At 42.9% G+C, this 17,410-nt stretch overlaps 2 protein-coding genes across 8 annotated transcripts in view; one reads left to right on the forward strand and one right to left on the reverse strand.

Moving 5' to 3' along the window:
* LOC109519509 (xin actin-binding repeat-containing protein 1-like) overlaps positions 1–6,759 on the forward strand; it is a 16,888-nt gene extending 10,129 nt beyond the window's left edge. For 5 of the 7 annotated variants that reach the window (XM_019876079.1, XM_019876082.1, XM_019876080.1 and 2 more), the window contains 2 exons: positions 1,833–1,880; positions 2,193–6,759. In XM_019876079.1, coding sequence (XP_019731638.1) covers positions 1,833–1,880; positions 2,193–6,593 — 4,449 coding nt within the window. In that variant the 3' untranslated portion in view covers positions 6,594–6,759. The other 2 variants (XM_019876084.1, XM_019876085.1) reach the window with 2 other exon arrangements.
* A 4,855-nt stretch (positions 6,760–11,614) lies between these two features.
* map3k22 (mitogen-activated protein kinase kinase kinase 22) overlaps positions 11,615–17,410 on the reverse strand; it is a 47,180-nt gene continuing 41,384 nt past the window's right edge. Inside the window, 4 exon segments of the mRNA XM_019876043.1 lie at positions 11,615–12,611; positions 13,800–13,977; positions 14,758–14,887; positions 15,570–15,701. Of these exon segments, the coding sequence (XP_019731602.1) occupies positions 12,374–12,611; positions 13,800–13,977; positions 14,758–14,887; positions 15,570–15,701 (678 nt within the window). The 3' untranslated portion in view covers positions 11,615–12,373.

Below are 17,410 nucleotides of genomic sequence, written 5' to 3' on the forward strand. Positions count from 1 at the left end.
AGCGCAGTAGCAAATACAAATCGTGACAGCAATGAAAGTGATTTACAGTTTTGTCTATTGCACCTCCGGATGAGGTCTCACTGCATCTTGCTTTCGTGTCAACTTGTGTTTTGTTTGCAGATGACAAACGGAGGTCAATCGCAGACTTCAGAGAAAATTCCTTTGTTCCAGAGAGGGAGATACCGTGTGTCTCTGTCAAAGCTTTGTCTGCACTCTATCTGTCGAAGGTGGCGACTCAGGAAGCAAAGCAGAGTGACTTCAAACCGGTAACTTCATACTTTTCTCTATCCGACTACCCAGAGAATGTAGACTCCTATCTGTAGCCAGCTAGATAAACAGTAGCGACATCTATCAATGTGCCCAACTGACAACGGTCCAATGAAGGTGATGTGTCACTGTCTGAAACTAAATCAAGGCCTGCCTGGATGGAGCAAAATTTCCTTCAATTAAACCAAAACAGAAGTGAGGTAAAAAGAGGGATTTCTGTTAGCTAACACTTGGAGTCAGTGTCCTCAAAGACAAACAAGCCCGAAACCCTGGTGTGCTTTACCATATTAAAAAAAATACTAATAATCCTAATCCAGATTGAAAGCATGCTCCAGGGAGACCAGGAAAATCTCATCCATGTTTGTATCTCCAGTAGACCTCATTATCGAAATGGTCTTCTGACTGGACTACCTCAAAAGAGCATCAAACAGCTGCACCTCATTCAGAACGCTGCATCTTGGGTTCTAACCAGAACAAAGAACTCAAAGCATTTTACTCCAGTCAGATGGAAAATCGATTCTGTAGAGCACTTTGTTATAGCTGCAGCTGTTGTGAAAGCGCGATAGAAAATCAAAAGGTATTGTATTTTAAAATCAGACAACTGGTTTATAAAAAAAAAAAAAAAAGAAAAATCATTGTACGGTTGAGATCCTGAACACACCAAAGAAATGCTAAGAGAAAATAAACCCAGTAAGGCGGTGAGGTCTGCAGACTGGGGTCAATCAGTAGAGCCAGGGGTTCAAAGCAAACATGGTGCATCAGCATTTAGCAGTTACGCTGCACACAAATAGAGAAAACTGACAAAAAAAAAGGTGAAGGTTAAAATCATAGCTTTTTTTCCCACCATACATATGATCAAGGTCTTTAAATGCAATTTTTAAATAAATGTTTCCAACATCTTGTTCTTGCGCTGTATCTTTGCTCGATCTAAAAATATAAATTGCCTATCACCACCACCCTGAAACAAAGATTTACGTTTTGTACTTGCGCTCTCATTCTATGCTGATTTTGGTCGGTCAACTAGTTCAGGATTAAAACCAAAAAATTGTTTTGTCGGGCTGTGGATAACAATTATTTTCATTCTCGATGAAGCTGTTGATTATATCATAAATTCATCGACATATCTTGTTTTTAAAATCATGTTTTAAGTTCCATCACTTTACTCAAAAACAGGATACATAATTAACACTGCAGAAAATGCACAAACATTAATTAATTGTGATTCAGTGACTGGTTTGGTCTGTAACTTGTCAGAAAAATGTTCAATTGGATTCAGCACAAAAATAATCAGTCTGCTTTCATGGCAGACTCCAGAAGTGAGATAATATTTACTGTTGAGAAGCTGAAATTCTGAGCATTTGGACTATGTTAAGTTTAAAAAACAAACAAACAAACAAACAAACAAAAAAAAAAAAGGATCTAAATGAGAAATCAATTGTCAAAAAAAAGGATTCATTTGATCGTCGATTAGTTCTCGATTAATCAGTTAATCACTGATTTAGTTTTGTTTTATTCTTGTAAAATTCCAAAGCTGGGCACTTGAATTATATTCTGTATTCTACTAGGCACAAGATCAGTCATCTGAACTTGGGAGACGAATAAAACAAATGAAGGTAAGTATCTGTGACACATCATTTTGCCAAAACAGGTAGTGCATTACATTTCGCGCTGTACTGACAAAACAGCTGCATGTTGTTTGTAGAGTAAACACTTGCTTCATCCATTTGGTTCACATTTGGCCTGTATACAGTTGTTGAAAGCTTTGGAGTTCAGCTAATTCACTGACGACTTGCATCAGTCAGGTGGTACTCGGAAGGTAATACAAACGTCTCATTAACGGAAGCATGTTTGCGCACGCTGAAGCATGGACCCCGTAAGAACCAACTTAGTGCCAAATGATGATTGCATCACTTTGTTCTTATAAGATGGCGGAAGACACCCAGCTCATGAGAGAAGAGCGCCTTCGGCAAGGAGCGGATAACCTCGAGTCACAGTCGCAACAATCATTGCAATTCCAAATGTCCAAAGAAAGGCTGTACCAACAGCGGCAGAAATGTGAGCTAAGAAGACTCCTGAAGCACACACATCCCGAGCTGAAGATACTGGATGAGGTCGTAGATGAGGAGCTCGCTGAGGTGTTGAGCTCAGACACCGAGGTGACGGCCGATGAAACCGGATATGAGGGAGAGGTCCGCTCCAGATGCTTGATATTTGAGAATTGTTCCCAAAGTGCTAAAGTGTCAGTTCACAGCCCAAAAATGCACACAGCTGTCCAACAAGGCAACGTCAGTAAAATATCAGCTGTTTCTGAGCATCCCGACAAGATGTCTTTTCAGGACCAAACGGTGCCTTCAAAGACCGATCCCGGTATCGAACGTGAGGAGGGTGTCAAGAGAATAGATGTCCAGGCAACCAGAAGGATATTTGAGAGTCAGTTGGTGGATACACCTGAGTTAAGTCCAGAAAAGGTTGAAGGTAAAGTTTCTACTCCAGGTGTTTTGACTGACTTAGCCAATGCCTGGTGGAGGGAGAAATGTGATGGGCAGAATGTACAGTGCCAGGAGAAACCCAGCCAGATGAATCGGATAGAACAACAGAAACAAGGGCCAGATGATGCTGGCTATAGCACATGGAAGGAAGAGGATGCCTTATCCTCTTCTGAAGATAAACAACACCAGGACAGGATAAAATCTAGGACATGTCTTCTGCAAAACAACCCGTTCATATCAAAAAACATTGAAGATTCCACTGCTCATATGACAAAAGCCAAAATAACAGCAGAAGACGACTATGCCGCCGCCAAGGTTAAGGACAGAGCGCATTTGTTCGACTCGATCCCGTTTGACCAAATCAGACATCAGAACAAGGACGAAGTGGAGACAATCGCGGAGACGCTCGAGGAATCACTGAACACTCTTCATCGCTTTAATGCCATTCATGCAGACGGCTTGATTATCGAGGTGAACGAGTCCGCGCGAGCGAAAAAGGCTAAGTACACCCAGTCGGCGAATGGAGCCAAGATCCATTACGATGAGGTTTCTGAAGGTAATTTTCAAAACTTCATACTTGGTGCGCTACCACGAGCAAACCTTAAGCCTCAGATCACTTACCTAACGGAGGTCTGCAATGGAGGCATTAAAAGCACATTGGTCAACGTTCCCGTGCACCCGCATCAGTTCGCCGGCAGCCAGAACATGCCGCGGAACACTGCCAATGTGGTTCAACTTGTGGAGGATGTTCTTAATCAAGACAACTCTCTGAGGAAAGGAGTGATCATCCAGGAGGCCGCTGAAAAATCTGCAGATGTCGTCGTTTACTCCCTCTACAAGTATTCGGATGGGGAAGACGTGCAACGATACTGTCCTCGAGAATATTCCATAAGAACGGACGGAAGAAAATCTCCCCTCATGTCTCCAGATGGTGCCTGCCGAGGATCTGTCAGTCCGGAAGTGACAATGAAGGGAAATGTGAGACTACTTAAGAGTTGTATTGAAAAGGGTGAACTGGATTATCTGAAAACTCTTCAGGAAAACAGGGAACAGGAAATTACTCCTGAATGGAAGATGGGACAATGCATAGATATTGTTCCTGAACAGAAAGTTGATCGTGTGAACGAGTGTACTCCAGAGTGGACACCAGTGGATATAAAGAGATTGAGAAACATGTTTTCTGGTGATCAAATCCAAAACCAATCTGATCAAATTGTCAATAAAGATCAACCCCGTTCAATCACAACACCAAAGTCTTTCACGGGGCAAAATGTCACCCTTGATAATGTTCAGGGATCTCCAGTAAATGACTTTGACGTTCACACTGACGGACATGATGCAGATTGTGGAAGCCAAGTTCATGAAGAAACAATGGACTCCATCACTCTTGTGCCATTCGAAACCCAATGTGGAAACCAAGTCGTCCAAGCTGAATTAATCCAAGTGGTGAATGATGATGACGACATCTCAAACCTCCAACTTGCAGTCGATAGCCTCCAAGAAGCCACATCGGAAGCCCAATTTTTACACGAGTTATTGCCAGAAAAACATGAATCCAAAACGGTACAACACACTGAGCAACCTGTTATCTCAGCGCCTGATGTCAATTCACAGGCAGTACACCACCAACCTAAAACGTCACCCCAAAATAGTGGAAGATCAGAGGAAATGAGTGGGAGGATCAGTTCAGCACCAGATACTGAACAAGAAATGAAGTGCCTTGACCAAATTGTTTCAGGGGAATCCCACACAGCTCCAAGCAGTAAAAACGAAAATAGGACAGAGGAGGTCCAGGTGAATCACTTCCAAGCTGCTGTGGTTTTTCCAGATGTTTCAGAAACACAGAAAGACGGAGAGGACGTTGTCTTTCGGGGACAGTTCAAAGCAGCGTTGGATTCCTTAGAGAGGTCTCACATTAACGTCACGAGAGGAGATTTCAAAGCAGCTATGATTTACCGGAACTCCTCAAAACCTCTCAAAGAAAGAGTGAAAAATCCAGCTCAAGTTTCCAGAGACAAGGCAATCAACCAAGATGTTTGTGCAAAGGCATCCCAAACTCGGATGAGTCCAAATACGGTCACAGAAGAGGGGACAAGTACAGTGCATCAAAAGTCAACAAGTCCTGCTCTCCAGTCAAGTAGAAGGCCTGTTGGACCAAAACCAGCCATCCCTCCAAAACCTGAACATTTGGAAGTCAAACTGCAAAATAAGCAATCAACAAACACTGAAAACTCATTTAAGATATTGAAAGATACACGTTCACCAGACATTGATAAACAAACTCAAGAAATGTCGAAAATAAACACTGCTACAGAGTCAGAACATGATGTATTGAGTCACAGAAGGTTGGGTGAAGGATCACAAAAAACTCAGAAAAGACCTGAAAAACACCAAATCCATCAATCGCATATCGCAGTGGAAAAATTTGATCAAGACCAAGGAGGAGAGAAAAAAGACACAGTCCAGGAGACAGTGGCCCCGGACCTCCTTGTCGAAGAGAAGATGACTGAAACAGAAGTCCAGATAAATTTCAATGAGACATGCAAAAACTTCTGGGGTATGGATGACCTTCCAAAAAAGAGACCACCTGTGAAACCAAAAAGAGTGAAAATAGCTCAACCTGACAACATTTCTGCGCAGGTGGTTGCAGAACCAAAGTCCCCGCTACTTAGTCATTCAGGCAGCGACACAAGGGAACAAAATGATGCCGAACAAGAGGAAGGAATGAAACAGGAGGGCAAGGTTGAGTTGAGAGCTAAAAGGGGAAGGACGGAGACGGACAACGAACGGCGTCAGCGTCTGTCGCTCCACATGGACGAGATCATGCGGGGCAACAGCGGGACTGCCATGGAAATTTTCAACCACTTGCGAAAGCAGGAGGAACTGCGGGGCATCCTGTGTCGAGTCGAAGCGATTGAAGAGGACACCAGTGAGGTTGATGTGAGGTCCCTCAGAAACGTGTTTGAGAATGTCCCCGACTGGGTTGTCTCCTCAAACAAAAAGAAGCCAAAGCAAGGGAAAGCAGATCGCAAAGAGGAAATGACGACATTAGCAACCGAGACTAAGTCCCCAATGGCGCACGTTTTTGGAGATCTTGAAAGAGCCAGTGAGGAAATTATGACTCTGAAGGAACAGACATTAGCACGGCTTGTTGACATCGAGGAAGCCATAAAGAAGGCCCTTTATTCGGTCTCCACTTTAAAATCGGAGTCTGATATTGCCGGTCTGTCATGCCTGTTTAAGGAGTCGTTAGGAGGTGGACGAGTTTCCCCGGCATCTGGCAACATTAGCAAAATTAGCATCGGCTCAAGCAAAATGGCATCACTGCAGGTAAAAGAAGGCCCCGCAGATTCACCAGGTGGCCAGAATCCAAGTGCTGAAATAACCCCTAAGCACAGAGAGGGTCCTCCAAGCTCACCTGCTTTTATCTCTATACAGTCAGCCGCGAAAAAGTCAGATCAACCAAAGCTGCTGCCCCAAGTGGTCACAACCTGCCCAACTTGTCAGCACAGCCCAGAGAAATTCCCTTCAAACAACAGTCCCGCTTTTAGCGAAAAAGAGCCCACTGCCTGCTTCCCACAACGAGAGACTAGCGTAGTCGACGGACAAACAGACCTGGGGGGGAGCGGAATCTTAGGCACCAAAACCATCGCAGAAAACTATCAGAGGACGGATGCCCGTAGCAACGGGATTTATTCATCAACCACCTCCACTGTTGTCACCACCATCCAGCCTGAGACCAGAATGTCATCCACAGATTTGATCGTGACCCGACCAACTTTGCATCGGGTTGCGACATACCCGGAGGTTTTGCTGCCTGTCAACCGAACTCTATAACGCGAGAACTCTACACATTTTGTAGGTGCTTATTTAAAATTTACAATGACGGTTGTGTACACAACTGCAGTTATTTCTGACTGATACTTATGTGCTGGAATGTGTTTTTGTTTGTTGCTTTTAGACAAATACAGACGATTAGTTTTCAACTGCCTGTCTCACTTGTCTCATCAGTGCAAACCGAGTCACCAAGAGACATGCTCGGCCTGTTTGAAGCCAGTTTATCCCATGGAAAAAATGAGCACGGACAAATACGTTTTTCACAAAAGTTGCTTCTGCTGTAAAAAGTGCAAGAAAACACTGAGGTGAGACGTCGAGAACAAATGCAAAAAATGATTTCAAGCACCGCTTGAAAAAAGAGCTCGTACAGGAACTTTACAAGGACTAAATGTAAGGGGTGTTTGATTCCATTTTCTCATAATCATGTTTTGGAAATTTGGAGGAAAACTGAGTCCCCAGAAAAAATCCCACACGAGCATGGGGAGAACAAGCATAACAAACTCCATACAGGAAGGCCAAAGCCAAATTTAGAACGAACCTCCAAAGCTCAAAACTGTGACGCAGAAATGCTGACCGCTCGGCAAACATCCTGCCCTGATAGTGACATTTAGCAAATGATGTTAACGTCACAACAGACGTCGTGTTTTGATGGAACAAGCTTGCCTCACAGACTTCTAAAAATCAATTCATTAGTATGTTTTTTTAAATTGCAATGATGTCTAGCTAGCAATGCAGCAACTACATTTTGACCAAACAAGTTAATTTTAGCTCATATTGGGGAAAGCAAAAACAAGTAAAAACTCGACAGCTCTCGAAAACAACATCACAAAAATAATCAACAGAAGAATAGAGTGGCTTGTTTTTTTCGATTTCAATTTTGACAGACTGTTTTAAATGAGAGTTGCTTGTTGCATGTTATCCCGATAAACGCAGCTGTAAATAGAATTGGAACAAATTACTTTGAAAAATAATTCATTGAATCTTACCTGGTTGGCCGGTCCAAAGAGGGTTAAGTCCTGACTTTGTTTCAAAGGATTTTTGCCTTCCTTCCTCCAAGAAGCTGACAGAGATAAAGGCGTAAATTTTAAAACCCGGGGCGAGCCAGTGGCTCATTTGCGGTGACTGGCGACTCTCCTGCCCCGACTGGTCAATCACCGGAGGAGGAATTCTGGGCCTGCCGTGAATCGGCTATATTACCTTGATTCCCGCTTTGCAGTTTTTCTGGGGGATAACTAGAACGAGATTCATCCGATACTTTTGACTTTGTTTTCAATTTGTAGCAGACAAACGTGTACAGTGAAACTCCTCTACAACGAAATCATGTTTGCAGCAAGAAATTTTTCACAACACGGGGTTTTTCACTGTAGCAAATTTGATCTCAGATGTAAACACACACACACACACACACACGCACACACACACACACACACACACAAACGTATGTGTACACGCACACACACACGTATGTGTACTCTTTATTTTTATTCCAATAGTGCATAAGTATGAGCATACACTTATTTGACACTTCATATAGTCAGTGTAGAAAGAAAAAAAGGGAAAGAAATTGTGAAAATTACGATCAGCATTCACTTTGACTTTGATCAATTTCTTGGATAATGTCTTTTATTTTGCTTCCTCCGTCTTTCATTTGGATCACTTTTACCCTCTCTTCCACCGTCAGAGCTCTTCTTGTCTTAGCTGCTTGACATCCAACGGTCCGTTTTGTAGCCATTTTAGCAATGCAACGTTCTTGCTGCGTCTGAAACGAACAACAACGACTGCGCACGTGTAAACCAGTGTGGTGGTTGCTTTTGCCGTTTCCGAACGAAGCAGTAGAAGTCGCTGTTGGATTAGACTTCGTTGTAGTGAATCTCGTCGCGAGGCAAGAGCAGAGAAAAAGATTTTTTTTTCGTTGTATGGGGGGCAGGAAAGTGGGAATGGAGTTAATGCATGAAGATTTTTTTCACACTAGGGGTATTTTCGCCCATGTCAATTTCGTTGTCGAGGAGTTTCACTGTACCGGTTAATTTCTGTCAAACGACGATGCAGACCACCGTATCGCTTTACCCAGCGTTGTTGTTTATTTCGTCCCATAACCGGCGACTTGTGCTCATTTCGTAGCATGATCAATTACGTTCCTTTACACGGAGAATTCTACTGCATATTCCACTACCGACAACTGTTCCAAAGAAAAGGGAATTACGACGAAGGCTTTGGACACACTCAGCACAAGAACCGGTGGCTTCTCAAGACCACGCGTGCCGAATCGGATGCTTAGATAATCTTCCTCTGGTGCGATGATGTGAGTAAACTGTGCCACAACAAATGTATTGATCCTTACTGATTGCTCGGTTATCACCAGTAATGACTCTCTTCTCAGGGGATGACGACAATGGTCTGACAACGTAATGAATCCGAAAGCTGTGCGGGAGTTGCCAAACAACGAAGTCAACTGGCGTAGGCTCCGCACGCCCGCGACCCTCTTGAGAAAAGGACCTGTGACAATTTTTTTGCTTTCAATTTGTCTTCAGTTGCTTGAACAACATCGAGTAATTCGCTATCATGATTAGTTTTCCTGTATCCTCTTCAAATCTAATGCCCGCTTATCGAAAAAAGATTTGAATTAAGTACAAAAATAAAAACATTTGTCTCTTTGTAAAGGCTCAACTATTCCAAGGGGTTGATTACCGTCGAATCGTAATTTGTGCCAATAAAAAAAAAAAAAAAAAAAAAAAAAAAACTTTTAGTTCCTGAAGTACTGCGGCAACCTTCCGCACACACCTGGGCAATTTTGTCTGCTCTCACAAAATTACCAGGGTACTGGAAAATCTATTTAATTCTATTTATTAATTTATTTCATTGGGACAGTGCACATTAATCAACACAAAAATAAACTGTAACTGCGCCGGATTTAGCATAAATCCTAGTTTTCAACCGGAGCCCCAAGGCAGGTTTCTAAAATAGCACAGTGAGACACATAAAACTTTAAATCCACGATGACAGAAATAAGAACCAAATAGGTAAGACATTATAAAACAAACAAAAAAAAAACTGTAATCGAATTCTTCGATGGTCTGAGCCCTACTTTTCGATGGTTTTTTTTGAGTGTCTGCGGGGAAAGAGGCAGTCCACCATGTTGAAACTGTAATCGAATTATTCGATGGTCTGAGCCCTACTTTTCGATGGGTTTTTTGAATGTCTGCGGGGAAAGAGGCAGTCCACCATGTTGAAAGTGGTGCATGGGTTAAAAAAAGCACTTTAAAAAAAAACAAAAATATCAGACAAACAAAGCTGACTTGAACATTTTGATTTATTAAGTTACAAAGAAAGCTGACTTGGACCTTTGATTTATGTAGTTAAATGTACAAAAGACGAATGACATGATACATTTTTTTAGGCTTTGTCATTCAGACAAAAACAAAAAGTGAGTCCCGATCGAAAGCCCCAGAAAGAGACAATCATCCAAACCCTGGTTGGTCTAAGTCATATTACAATCTACTGTGGAACACAGCTTATGTTCCGATGTATTTTGAGTGTCATACAAAAGTGTGGAACTGTGTGTGTGTGTGTGTGTGTGTGTGTGTGTGTGTGCGTGTGTGTGTGTGTGTGTGTTTTATTTTGTCCATATCAGAGTTTCAGCAATTCATTGTTCCAAGCAGGTAAGGCACAGATGAGGGTGGAATAAAAACATTTGATCGTTCTTTTTCATCACCCCAGCCTCGCTTTTTTGGAGGGGCGGGGGTGATAATTTGCTTCTTCATATACAGCGTGGAAAGCTGAAAGTAAAGGCAATGAAGTGTTTGAAATCGAACTGCATCGGATTTGGAAGCTGCCATCGACGTAGAACGAGGTTGCGAAAAAAACAAAAGAGGAATACTGTAAAAGTAAAAGGGCTGTAAATAAACAACAGCAACACGTGAATGTGCTCAACATTCTCTTTGGCCACTTGTCAACAGACTGGAATGGATGTGAGGGCCACTCCGAATAGGGAGGAGTCACCGCTATTGCTTTGAGTGGGAAACGCTCATGTATATTAAAAAAAGTAGAAAAATAGCTGGCGTCTATCGGGTAAAAAGGTGGCGCGATATCAAAAAGTGCAATGTACAATCCTAACGGTGAGAGGAGGCGCACCCCTCCAGCACGTTTAAAAACAAGCAATAAAATAAAGACATTCTCGCAGACATTTTCCGGCCTCCCGAGTGCGTATCGGAGCCGTAACAGCGGCGGGGGCACTGCCCGTGTGGTGAATGCTGGGAAAAGCCCTGTCGGGTTGACATTTGATTGGCGGATGCTGTCGCTGTGTCACGTGTTGGCAATATCCCGCCTGCGCTTGGTTCTGTGTGAAAGGCACCGGTGGGAAAAAAATGTTTCTTCTTTATGGCAGCAATTTTTGCAGGATCTCTGCTTGAAAGACAAGCATCAGAGCCGTAACAGAGACAGGACAGGGGTCAGGTGGTAAATGAATGCTGGAAAAGGCAGCACAGAAGTATAAAAGTGCCTGTTTTGGCAAAGCAATCGTCACTGGTGTTATGTAAGTATATGATCACGGGATTCTTGTCACCTAGATCCCGCCTTTGCTCAGTCCTGTATAAAAGGCACCAGCGGATAAATACTAGCTGCTGTTACAGCTCTGATGCAGCCGTCGCATTGCTGTGTCGTGGTATGCTAAGTTGACATATCACAAGTTTACAAAGCGAAAATAAATGCCAATACAATCACGTATTTTCGCGGCTAGGTATTTTCGGAATTTGGCTATTTGCGGATTTGCCTAAGTACTATGTTGGAGGAGCTTAATGTGAACAAAAGTAGTGTTCGCTGCCATCTTTGAGCCGAGGAACCACGTTGAAGTGAGTTGAGGAGCTTCATTTCGACAACAGTAGCGCTTTTCAAAGACACAACCGCTGTCCGACAAGTAAAGAGTGGGACAAAAAGTAACTTTAGCGTAACATATCGTTAAATCCGTCCAAATAGCAGTACTGTAATGTCGCTGTCTGACATCACAAATCCAGATTCACTTTTTTAACACATATTGAAACGAGCCAATGGAACGTAAACCTCAGCTGCTATATCGTGAGGCAGTATCACAGTCTCATATCACTTTATGCTGGGATGACAAAAACTATCAATCGTCACGCCATCACCATATCCTGATACAGACAGTATTACAATATCGGAGATGACTGCAGAAAATATCAATACTATGACGTATCGCACAATGAAGTCTTGCCAGACGTTATTGATACGAATCAAGAATCGATACTGTCACCGTTTGAAGTCACACTGACATTTTTTTTCATAGGTTATAAATCTCTTCGAATGTATCGATCATATCACAATCGCCCTATCTTGATATGCGATCAGGAACCTTCCGATATCAGGATAGCGGTACTCTGCCCTTGCCACCTATGTCGACAACAGGCTGTGTCAAAGTGCGCCACTTTTCTGGGTTTTCCGTGAGAAAGGACGATAAAAGACTTGATTCCTGTTACGGCTCCGACTTGGCCATTTTTCCATATCGCTGAAACGCCAGTATTATCGTAAGGCTTCGATGACAAAAAACAGGCCGACTTTTTTGTTTGTTTTTTTCTTTTTTTGCGTTGTCATATAAAAATATCGCCTGCTAACGGACGCTAACGAGTGGCGTATACAGTACTACCACACAGCCAATCACAGCTGCTCTGATGGCAATGAAACTAAGCTAGCACAGTGGGCCCGAAAAGCTCTCTGCCGCCAAGTGCTCACTCTAGCGGAGTGTTGGTGGTCGTGGGCGGGTCGCCGAGTCATTTGGGGCCGAAGCCGCCCTGGACGAACGGGTGTCCGAGCAAGACGTCGGCAGTGGGCCGCCACTTCTCTTCAACGAAAACCTGGCGCAGGAAATCCCGGCAGGCGTCGGACACGCCCTCCGGTAGCGCGGGCTTGGTGGGCTGCGTGGCGATCTTGAAGATGGCTGCCATGGCCTCATACTCGGCCCATGGGGGCTTCTGGGTGAGCATCTCCACCACGGTGCACGCCACACTCCTGAAGTAGCAAAGTTAGGAGAATTAAGCTACACAAATTAGAACTCGAGAGTCTCCTGAAGGGCAGCCGAACGGCTTGTTTAGTTCTGAAATGATAAGAAAAATTAAGGTGAATTTTGAAGGTAATTTTACAACTTCATTCTTTCTTTTCTAACTTGCTTCTCCCCCGCCCCCCACAATATTACACAATCATATTTTTTATGAATTTTTAAGGAAAATGTGCAATAAAATTATTTTGTGTAGTGCGTGTCCACATTTGAAAGCCAATCCCACCAAGGACAAACAAGCATTCCCATTCACACCTCAGGCCAATTTTGATTTTCAATGAACATTTCGTATGATTTTGGAATGTGAAGCTTCACAGGGCCTGTGTGGAAGAGGTGCACAGCAGAGGGCGCTCTAGTCCCTGCTTCAAGCCCACTGGCAGTCATTAAATTGAAAACAACCGAAACCAAATTAAAAAAAAAAATAGACATATAAATCAAATGTGACACTGAAGAAGTTAAAATGGGAAAACAATATGGAACACGACACAAAAAACCATAGTTCCCCCCAAAAAATGGAGATGAAGAGGAAATCTGACATCTGATTTTCATAACAAAACACAATATACGGTATATTGTCATATAAAAAACATCACCATAAAATATTATTGTACATCTATTATAGGACAGTGTAACTGGAACTGGAATTATTTGAAATGGCATTTCAGCAGCCCCACAAAACCTCACAATTCTTTTTTTTTCCAAACGTGATTTTAATTAAAAAAAAAAAAAAAAAAACACCGTCCTTGGCTGTATGGAAATTGAATAAAATCTGATAAATCAATGTAAAAATAATTAACTGGTTTTAAAAAGTTGAAAAACGTACAATATTTTTCATGTTAGCCAGTTCAGCTTGCGTGTGAGCATTTGGGTGCGAGTAGTGGCCTACAGCATCTCCTTGCAAGTGTTCTCATTTTGTATTTGTGTGTTTTACTGTTCCTTCTGTTCACTAAACTGTTGAAAATGTATCGGCGGCAAAAAAAAAAAAAAAATATTGTGTGTGTGTGTGTGTGTGTGTGTGTGTGTGTGTGTGTGTGTGTGTGTGTGTGTGTGTGTGTGTGTGTGTGTGTGTGTAGACACACACACTGTATCTGTCAATGATATCTTTTCCAGTGAATGCTGCAGACATGCTAACGACTTCTTACCAGACGTCGGCCTTGCGTCCGTATCCCTCGCCGTTGATGACTTCCGGGCTCATCCAGTAGGGTGTGCCGGTGACAGACTTGATGCCCGTGCCGGACATGCAGATGGTCTGGATGCGTTTGCTGGCCCCAAAGTCTCCAAGCTTCACGTTACCAGAGGAGTCCCTCAGGATATTGGCACCTTGGTGAGAGGAAACACAGGCCAGACCGGCAGCCGTTTAGTCCAAAGACTCGTCAGCCTCATCCAAAATAAACCTGAAGAACACTTGGAACAATCATATGTCACATTTATCTCCACTAAAGAGTTTCATTGCAGATATTCCCTTATACTTCTTGGAGAATTTTATTTTAAAAAAGTATTGAGTGCTTAAAAAAAAAAAAAAAAATACATGGAAAAAAAAGTCTGGGAAGATGGCTGCCAGCGGCCATGATGGCCAGGATGCACCGGCCTTTTTGGGAAAATTAACATATTTTCCCCAAATTCCCGATGGCCACCCCGCCCCTGCATAAAGTGGCAGTAACAAGACTGGAGTCACTGAGTGACGAGAAAAAAAGCGAACACACTGAAGGGAGAAGTCATAATCTTTTGCGGAAAAAGCAATAAAGTAAGAAGAATAAAGCCATTACATCGCGAGAAGTAAAACGTCAAGTAATGAAAATAAAGTAAATCAATCCATCTTGTGCTTTGGGGAGCGTTTCATTGCCAAAAAACAGAAATGTATGTGTGGAGACCAACTCCCGTGTTGCATTTCTAAGTGGAAAAATCCCAGCCGCATAGACGCTCAAATGGGCCACCCGCTATCTCCTTTTTCCAGGCCAGACGCTACATTTCAAGTCAAGTACTCAAAGCGCTTGTGAACCGCTAAACCAAATCATTTCACATCCGGCGTGGGACTTTTTTTAGATTTGACGAGCTCCGGGAGCCAATTTTCCAAGCGGAATTTCTTTCGTTTTTTTTAACCTTTGATGTCTCTGTGGACGATCATGTTGCTGTGCAGGTAGGAGACGCCTTGCAGGATTTGCCGGCTGTATCTCCTCGTCACCTTCTCCGTCAAAGCCCCGTATGCCTTCAGCTGGTCCTTTATCGAACCCTGGCCGGCAGGAGGCAGAGGAGGAGGAGAAATGCATGATTTACAATTTCACTTACATAATTTCGCAACTTTACAACTTCCCTGTCTTTTTAGACATTTTTTTTCCCCTTTCAGTCCTCAATACTCCTTTCTTCAATCCACGAACAGATAAAATAAATATACACGAGATAATTAACCCTCTTATTCGCGGAAACTGTGACAAACAAGAAAATCTGCATTATTTGATGCACCCTCCATTTTCTACAGCGCTTGTCCTTAAGCCGAGCAGACTTTTGGGGTGGAGCCTAGACTCACTAACAGGCAGGCCGAAGCCAAGATTCAAACCTCGAAACTGAAATATGACAGGCAGACGTGCTGCCATTTTTTTTTAGCTGTTAAAATATCCCACCGAAAGGAGCAGTGGGGGTATTCTCGCCTCGTCAGGCATAACAATGCAGCGTAAATGTTGAGACGAGCGATAAGAACGTTGCCGTGGTAAATATTAAAAACAGACAGAGGAATAGTATTTCTCTCTCTTTGGGAAAAATAATCCCATAAAGCGTGTGTTTGGGCCAACACAAAGGATAATTGAGGACGCTGACATTTCCGCAAGCGACTCGGCAGGCGTGGAGGTAAATGACATTTTACCTCTGCAATTATGTCGCAATTTCTCTTAGTTTGTTTTGTTTATTTATCTACACACCCCGGGCATGAACTCCACGAAGATGGTGAGCTTCCTCTGCTCCATGTCCCGCAGGCAGCCGTAGTACTGTACAATTCTCTCATGACGCAGGTTCTTCAGAAGTTGGATCTCGCACTCCAGAGCATTCACCTCCTGCACAAAATAATAGATGGATGTTCAGTGAGGGGGATACCTTCAAGACCCCTACATTGCAGTTGTTTGAAGATTTAGAATTACTCTAATGGTAATGCTAATTTTAGTTAGCCTCTTGATGGAGTTTTGCATTCTGTGTGAGCATTAAGCTAGGAGACTTTAATTAGGTTCAATGAGTCGTTTACAGTGTGTTGGAAGGATTAACAGGATAGAGCTCCGTGACATAGCTTTTGGTGCTATCTTGTGGCATCAGCAGAACTAGCACAAAAATGGTCATACATGGCAATGGCGAGTGATGAAAAAAGCGGAAGGGGCGTGGCCTGGACGGGGGCGTGGTTACTTACAAAAGTGGCACTAAACATGCTGAAGATGAAGTGTATTAAATTTACACAGTTTGAAAATTGAACAGAAAAAAATCCCAAGATCGCCACTATTCTTTCAAGTGAAAATTTGTGCAATTTTGCCTATGCATTCCTGGTGAGCACCAATATGTAACTCCAAATTTGCTGCTCAAAATCAAAACTAAAAAAGTAAACACATTCCCTAACATATTTAAGATTTGTTCATAACTTGTATTCATAAAGTGTTGTGTAAATGTGATAAAAAGCTGTTGATTCTTACCTCATACAGTGATAGTGAATATTTATTATGCATACAATTATGCATAACCGTGCTTTATTATAACCCAGCCGCTGGGGGGCAGTGCCCTCCCCTGGGGGTGCACTGTTCCCCAGTGCCGGTCCCATGCCCGGAGAAATGGGGAGGGTTGCGTCAGGAATGGCATCCGGCGTAAAACTTTTGCCAAGACGACCATGCGAGTTGGTAGGACGGTTTACAGGGGCGGATGGAAATTACTGACTCGCTGTGGCGACCCCTGAATAGGGATGTGCCGAAAGGAGAAGAAGAAGAAGAAGAAGATCATTTTTGTGAATCGTCTAAATCCGTGGAGAAAATTTTAGGGGCGGTCAGGTACCTTATTGTCGAGTTTTCACGAGCTCTCCCGAACAGTCTCTCCGTTTTCCGTTTGTAAACAGCCCTGCGATTGGACGTGTATGAAAGCTTCAACTAATCAGATCACTGAAGGCATTATTTGTTGCGGAAGTCTTAGCTCGATTATAAACGGCCCAGCGATTGGTTAACTACAAGCGATTGGACCAATCAAATTGCATGTAACATATTGTTTTACCTGATTCATGGCGGGTCTGGTTTCTTCAAAAATTGTCCAAGAGCTTCTGTAACTTCGTCGAACTTGGAACCAATTTTAACCTTTACAGTGACTTTTCTGTCAAGCCAGTCCCATCGGAATTTATTCTTGACATTTGAGTCAATTTCTAGGATTAAAGACTCCTGATCTTTCGTCAAAAAATTCATAATTCCGCTCAAAACGATCCCAGAACAATGAATTTGCGAGACGAACAGGCCGCCATGAATCAGGTAAAACAATATGTTACATGCAATTTGATTGGTCCAATCGCTTGTAGTTAACCAATCGCTGGGCCGTATATAATCGAGCTAAGACTTCCGCAACAAATAATGCCTTCAGTGATCTGATTAGTTGAAGCTTTCATACACGTCCAATCGCAGGGCTGTTTACAAACGGAAAACTGAGAGACTGTTCGGGAGAGCTCGTGAAAACACGACGATAAGGTACCTCACCGCCCCTAAAATTTTCTCAACGGATTTAGACGATTCACAAAAATGATCAATTT

This window comes from Hippocampus comes, unplaced genomic scaffold, assembly GCF_001891065.2.
Source record: "Hippocampus comes isolate QL1 unplaced genomic scaffold, H_comes_QL1_v1.1 scaffold60, whole genome shotgun sequence".
In the NCBI taxonomy this organism is placed as follows: Eukaryota; Metazoa; Chordata; class Actinopteri; order Syngnathiformes; family Syngnathidae; genus Hippocampus; species Hippocampus comes.